Genomic DNA, 7,419 nt, shown 5'->3' on the forward strand with positions numbered 1-7,419 from the left:
TTATTAGACAGAACTCCAACCGGATTAAACAGGAACTGAAGATGACAGCGAACAGGGAGAATGTGAGCACTGTGTGCTCAGGCACTGCCACACTCAGCGTCGTCAAAATAAAAGTCCCGCCTCGAACGCATCGGCCAAACAGAAAAACTTATCGGCCGATGCCGATATTTGAAAAATGCCAAGTATCGGCCGATATATCGGTCGACCAGTAATTAGTATTTATTTCTTTATTTGAATAAGTGAATAAAAATGATCTAAACAGCTTTCCAAAACATCTATAAAGGTTTGGCACAAGCATGCAACAGATGCACAATTCAGTGAAACATGAAATGTTTACACTGAAACAGCTTAGGACATCAATCAGAGGGTTTCTAGCCCAGAGGACATCATTGATCAAGAGGCAGGAAGAAGCGACATATTTCAAATGAGTACACAGAGCTATCATACTTTTGAAGATACGTGGCAAAGAAAACACAACAAAAGAAGCAAAAGATCAATAGTACACGGAGAGTCTCATTCGGAATTCTACTTCAAAGTCCTTCTTCTGTCACTGAATGATTACCTTTCTAAAAGAGAAAACAAATCTTCAATTCTATTACATCATGACTTAAAAAAATCCAAGCAAACAAACAAAAAAAAAAAGTCAATGTCTACATGGTATTTTTATTATTTCTTCAGAATGACTGCTCTCTTCAGTAACATGAAATGCAATAACATTCAGGAATCAGGACAAAGTTCTTTAAGGAGAACATAAAAATTATTGAACTTATATAAATATGAAGTTATTTGCATTTCTCTCACTGAAATTTTCTCTCAGAACTGCATTCAAAAGCCACATTTATATCATAACAGGAATTTGGAAGTCCAGCTCTGTTCTGTGTGTGACTGACACTATGACCTATTCACTAAGACCTTATGAAACATGATTTATCCAGTCTGCAACAATAGCTAAATAATGTTAGTGAGCATATGAATTCGCAAATCAAAGCGCAGAGAATCGATTTAACTTCTACATTAGAGTTTATGCAGTTAACGAGAGTGTTTGAATGATGGCCGCGGAGAAAGAACGAGGCAGTCCAGAGTATTTAATTTCGCTATGCACTGTAGCATGTCCCAAGAGCAAGATCAATGCAGTTTCCATCCAAAAACTGCCTCCAGGTCAAGCCGTGGCTTAATCTATGCACTCAAAGGAGTGTAATTACTTTTTTGATTTATGATTCCAAGAAGTTTTGATGCCACAGCTCTAATTATATGCTACAGCAATAAAAATCATATTGTGGCCATGGACTCCGTCTCAACAAACCATGGCACACACACATTCATATAGGCATAAAAACGTCATTACATACATTGTAAGTGCATAGCTTGTGATGGTACAGCTTATCTGCCTGCTGATCCACTTATGGAAACTAAAGATGAGAATTAATCCAGAGCACTCTGCCATCTGCTGAAGATGAATGATTTATCTATCTTAACCCCCACAAGCAGTCATGTGACGCTGCCTGTGTTATAATCAAACTGTTCATATCACGGACTAATGAAGTCTCTATATCCACAGCCAGGTGTATCTTCCTGGGTCCCTTTTCATGTCCCTTCTCTCTTACCACCCTAGTAACTATACTTCCATCCTTATTCCCAGTGAGAACAAGAAAGTTCCGAAAAAAAAGGCCATCAACAATGAGGACTGGAAAGCTAGAGCTGAAATTCATTCACAGACAGAGAGAGCGAGGAGTATAGGACTGGTTCTGAGAGAATCCCTCGCTGACGGTCCCCATGGGCAGTCTTTAAACACTGTTATTGCGAAGTGCTTCCTCACATGAGTGAAGTGGAAATAATTGATTTCCACAGAAAACGCTGAAGGACTGCACATCTGTTGAGCAGCTTCTGTAGGCTGTGTGTACGGCATTTCATTGCGGGTGTTTCACAATAACAGCCAAAACCAGCATCAGGAGAAACCAACGCACCTTCTATTAAAAGTCAAATTGAATTCAGACTCTCTCATATCAAGCCTTACGCAACCTAAACTCTTCAAACACATGGAGTTTTGATCAACAGCTGGTTTGTAACTCGCATTCTGAGGCGATAACAAGGAAGAGGGGTGCAGTATGGGTTAAAAAGAGATCATTTTGCATGCCGCCCTGATTTCCTCTCTCTCTCTCGATCAGAAGTGGGTCAGTTATGGCAGGCAAGCACTGCCGTTACTTAAAGAAGAGCTGCAGTTGCTCATAAGCACCATTTTGATGACACATCCACTCACGGCCTAGCAACCAGCCTTATTTTTTTTAACTCCCTCTTGCCCCACCTTATATTTGCCACCTATTGTTCTTCAGCATGTCCAACTACAGCAATAATATAAAAATTAAAGCATGAGAGTGGGCATGTGAGTGGGAGAAACACTGCGGGGCTTATTTAAGACTAAACATCAAACATATTGGACACCTCTCACCTATACATTACTTCAATGGATTTCTAATGAATCCCCATCAACGTTCTCGCATCTGGCATACAGTATTCTCATAGCTCATTCTTAATACATGCAACACCAGACGCCCTCTCCCACACGCCTCCCAAGCCAAACACATTACAAAAGCTATGGCTTTAAATCAGATGAGTGACAATCGTGAAAAGAAAACAGTTTAAGAGACAAAGGCAGTAAACAGCCTCACTAATCTAATCTGACCCGAGTACCGTTTTGTAATGGCTGCATTGTGGTGATAACCAGAGCAGCCCAATGATGGAAAGAAAGAATGAGCAGGGGAGAGAAAGGAGAGCTGTGACAAAACCTCATTATCTATTAAGACAAGCACAAAAAAGCAAATGACACAAATGAGCGCACTGCCAATTGCCATTCCCACAGACTGACCAGTGCACTTGAAACCACACCAGCATCTGATCGTTATCACCATCACTGCAATTTGTGCTGCAGCCTTTAACAATACAACCACTGATTCTGAAGGCTGTAAAAATATTATTAAAGCAATCGAGCTTGCCTGATTGAGATTGTAAACACGTCTGCATCAACACAAAGACAAGTGCGCTTGATAAAAGAAGGAGATGATGAAGGAAAGCTATTAGACACAATACCTTTCTGTGTCTGTCCCTCTTCCATGTTCTCTTCCATTGTGGATCAAAGCGCGGATTATAAATGTGGATGAAATGTAACAATGCCTATACGGTCAAGTGGATGAGCGTCTGTGCGCGCGGTGGAGAGATTGAGCGCGTGTGTGTGGAAGAGCACGAGCGGGAGTGTGTGTGTGTGTGTGTGTGCGTGCGTGCGTGCGTGCGTGCGTGCGTGAGGTGACTCCGCTGCTCCTCTTCTCGACCGCAGATATCAGTCAACGCGATCTTCAGCTGTCGGTTTATCTGTCTCTCAAACGCTGTCCATTGCAAAAGAAATCAGGCGCGTTTTCAAATATTCGTTGACTTCTCAAATAGGCGCGTCGCGCATGGTAATTACCTCTAAGATGTTTGGTTTTGATAACGAAACATTTGAGACACTTTGAACCTTGCAATGCATGTGTTTTGAACAACTGAGCTCTTTTTTCTAGCGCTGATGTAAAATGCACCGCATTGAAAATAACTCCCCGCACTAACAGATGGATGGGTGTATCCTAGTAACCAGCAGGGCCCCCTCCCTTCATCATGAAGACTCCAACATACAGTACACACACACACACACACACACACACACACACCGTGGTCCCTGTGTCATCCTGTGGACGGTAATGTGTGTTTTTACATTTCGTGCCTTGATAGATACATCCAATATCTCCTCAAATTAAATGAGTAAATCAGTGGGATCAACTAGGAAAGGCTGCAGCCACCATGGACAGTGTTTCGTTTTTGAACCCCACAGAAACAAGAAAGCTGTTTATTATGGATGTCATCACTGCTGATGCCCCTTTATTACTATTATATTGAAAAGTATAATTAATTTCAGCAGCATTAATCAGATATTATCATAGCTTGATCTTGACATACATGGACCAATTTGTTTGACACACTTGTGTCTTTAGAAAAGTGCTTAATCCACAATAATTCCATAATATATAAACTTTTGGTTTTCTTCATTACACAAGAATCAGTCATCTGGGTGAAATGTAGACCAATTCCACTTGTCTGATTTAAAAAAAAAAATATGGTAATGCTTTGAAGTACAGCCTGCGCAAGCCTGGGAGAATGAATGAACAGACACAGAGAGTTGGCGCGCTACCAAAGCATTCTCAACTTTATTCAGGAAGATAGGTCATATTTATACAAACAACATCAGGCTGTATGTCTCAGACATCATCAACGTATTCAGTTATACGTTGCATTATATAAATAGGAAAGAAATATAATTGTTGATTATAAGGTGTAAGTAATACAGTATCAGCACAGTATGTGTAAAAGAGGAAGTAGGCCTACATGAAGTATGTCTATTTGAGAGATAAAAGGACCGAGAGTGAAGCCTTGAAATAATATTAACAACACAAATTTATTCACAGTAGCAAATGCATGTTATGTTAATTGCAATGCTGAAATATCATTTAAGTATTCCATATGTAGTGAATTACCCAATATAGTAAATCAACAGTGTTAGTGCCACAGCAGTGCGCTTTCTTTGTAAAGGTTCCTGTCACCTCCAGCTGTTCTGATCAGTGTCAATGACACTTTCTCTAGCAGCTTGAAAACTGAACATTTGTTGTCACAATGCTGCCAACAGACTTGAGAACCTAGCAACATAAAGAGCTCTTAGATGGCAAAAGAGCAACTGAGCAATCCATAAGGGAAAAAATGGCAATGTCAAGCAATGAATGTTTAGCTATGCTTTTTTTTATCTTTACTCAAATGTTGCCTTCACCTTTTTGAAGTCATCAAACTGTATAATGTGAGATAATAAATGTATATGGTCATTTCTTTACACAAAGATAAACTGCCTTATTTTTAAATTCCCATAAGTCATTTCAAGCAGCAGTGAATTTCAAGCACAGAACTCTCAGAACTTCCTCTCGAGAATGTGCATGTTAATATGTGTGCATGTTTCTAGAGCACTTGTTGCTGAGTTATACATAAATATGTGCATTGCTTCTCTCATAGTTCACTTAATCAGTAATCACTATCGCACAGTAATTCCAATTTACCTCACAACCTGCCATTTGGTTTCTGATTGGCTGAGATGCTCACAGGGGATGAGTCATACGTTACAACCTCACAGCAACTCATATTTCTGTAAGAATGTGCCTGCAATGCTCTAGATGTGGTAATTGTTTGTGAATTGAATTTTGAATGCTATATACAGGTGCATCGCAATAAATTAGAACGTCGTGGAAAAGTTCATTTATTTCAGTAATTCAACTCAAATTGTGAAACTCCTGTATTGAATTGGTGGGTTTTTGTTAAATGTGAGCCAAAGTCATCACAATTAAAAGAACCAAAGACTTAAACTACTTCAGTCTGTGTGCACTGAATTTATTTAATACACAAGTTTCACAATTTGAGTTGAATTACTGAAATAAATGAACTTTTCCACGACATTCTAATTTATTGAGATGCACCTGTACAATTAAATAATTAATTTCATTGATGCAAAGAAAATTATTCGGAATAATTTTTAATGAAATTTATATATTTTGATTAATACACAGCACATATATAGCTCGTTTAAAAACTAGAACAGTTCAACGTAAACACATGATGTTGCAGAAGTGTCAAAAATGGATGCTAGGCAAGTCATTAACATGGACTGTGGTACATGCTGCCAGCTGGCTTGCGTTTTAAGAAGATTAGCTGGAATGCCTTGTTATCATAAAATTATTTCTCCAAACTGCAGTCATGCAGTGCTGAGAATTAAATAGATGTGCTGTGTCCGTGTACTTCTCTGAAGTTAATTGGGCTTTCCTTCTCTGTCAAAGCTCAATAAAGTGATTCATTATTGTCAATTACAACACTGGCCTGCAAACACAACAGTTGTTTTAATTCCAGTTCTCTATTTAATCAAAATCAGGCCTAAGAAATCTGTAACGATTAGATTTATTTGACAAAAAGGGCATTTAATAGATGTCATGTATGTACTGTATTTGTTAAGGTGTAGAAATTACAGATAATGCTTTACCACATCTGCAGTTAGTGAACAGATTACATCTGACTATAACAAGATCACTGATGTACTGCACTGCTGTCACCTGCCATCAGTCTAAATGTCACTGCATCTGCATATGCATGTGCATCTCAAAAAAATAGAATATCGTGAAAAAGTTCTTTTTTTTTTGTAACTTATTTCGAAAAGTGAAACTTTCATATATTCTAGATTAATTACATGTAAAGTAAAACATTTCAAAAGTTTTTTTTTTGTTTGTTTGTTTTAATTTTGATGATTAGAGCTTACGGCTCATGAAAGTCAAAAATCCAGTATCTCAAAATATTAGAATATTTCCTAAGATCAATCAAAAAAAAAAAAAAAAAAAAAAAGGATTTGCAAAACAGAAAAGTTCAAGTTCTTTAAAGTATGTTCATTTATCCACTCAGTACTTGGTCAGGGCTCATTTAGCACAAATGACAGCATCAGTGAGGTGTGGCATGGAAGCAATCAGCCTGTGGCACTGCTGAGGCACTGTTGAGCCTTCAGCTCGTCTGTATTGTTGGATCGACTGTTTCTCATCTTTCTCTTGAAAATATCCCATAGATTCCATATGAGGTTCAGGTCAGGCATGTTGGCTGGCCAATCAAACACAGTAATATCATGGTCAGCAAATGTGGTTTTGGCACATGGGTCAGGTGCTAAAGTCCTGCTGGAAAAGGAAATCAGCATCTCCATAAAGCTTGTCAGCAGATGGAAGCATAAAGTGCTCCAAAATCTCCTGGTAGACAGCCACATTGACTTTGGACTTGATAAAACACAATAGACCAACACCTGCAGACGTCACGGCACCCCAAATCATCACTGACTTCGGAAACTTCACACTGGACTTCAAGCAGCTTGGATTCTGTGCCTCTCCAGTCTTCCTCCAGACTCCAGACCTTGATTTAAAACACAATGGACAAACACCAGCAGACGTCACGGCACCCCAAACCATCACTGACTTTGGAAACTTCACTGGACTTCAAGAAGCTTGGATTCTGTGCCTCTCCAGTCTTCCTCCAGAATCCAGACCTTGATTTCCAAATGAAATGCAAAATTTACTTCTATCTGAAAAGAGGACTTTGGACCACTGAGCAACAGTCCAGTACTTTTTCTCCTTAGCCCAGGTAAGATGCGGTTTCTGTTTCAGAAGTGGCTTGGTAGCCCTTTACCTGAAGACATCTGAGCGTGGTGACTCTTAATGCACTGACTCCAGCTTCAGTCCACTCCTTGTGAAGCTCTCCCAAGTGTTTGAATCTGCTTTGTTTGACAGTAACCTCAAGCTTGAGGTCATCCCTGTTGCTTGTGCACCTTTTCCT

At 39.3% G+C, this 7,419-nt stretch overlaps 1 protein-coding gene across 3 annotated transcripts in view; it reads right to left on the reverse strand.

Moving 5' to 3' along the window:
• The window catches only part of gpm6ab (glycoprotein M6Ab), a 67,211-nt gene that overhangs the window by 37,385 nt on the left and 22,407 nt on the right, over positions 1-7,419 (reverse strand). The window contains exon 1 of one of the 3 annotated variants that reach the window (XM_016463674.1): positions 3,085-3,519. The exons of 1 other annotated variant lie outside the window; for it this stretch is intronic. In XM_016463674.1, coding sequence (XP_016319160.1) covers positions 3,085-3,121 — 37 coding nt within the window. In that variant the 5' untranslated portion in view covers positions 3,122-3,519. Of the gene's footprint in view, positions 1-3,084; positions 3,543-7,419 lie in introns of those variants that run through there. One more of the 3 variants, XM_016463689.1, reaches the window with a different exon arrangement.

The sequence above is a fragment of the Sinocyclocheilus anshuiensis genome, unplaced genomic scaffold, assembly GCF_001515605.1.
Source record: "Sinocyclocheilus anshuiensis isolate Anshui unplaced genomic scaffold, SAMN03320099.WGS_v1.1 scaffold145, whole genome shotgun sequence".
NCBI lineage: Eukaryota > Metazoa > Chordata > Actinopteri > Cypriniformes > Cyprinidae > Sinocyclocheilus > Sinocyclocheilus anshuiensis.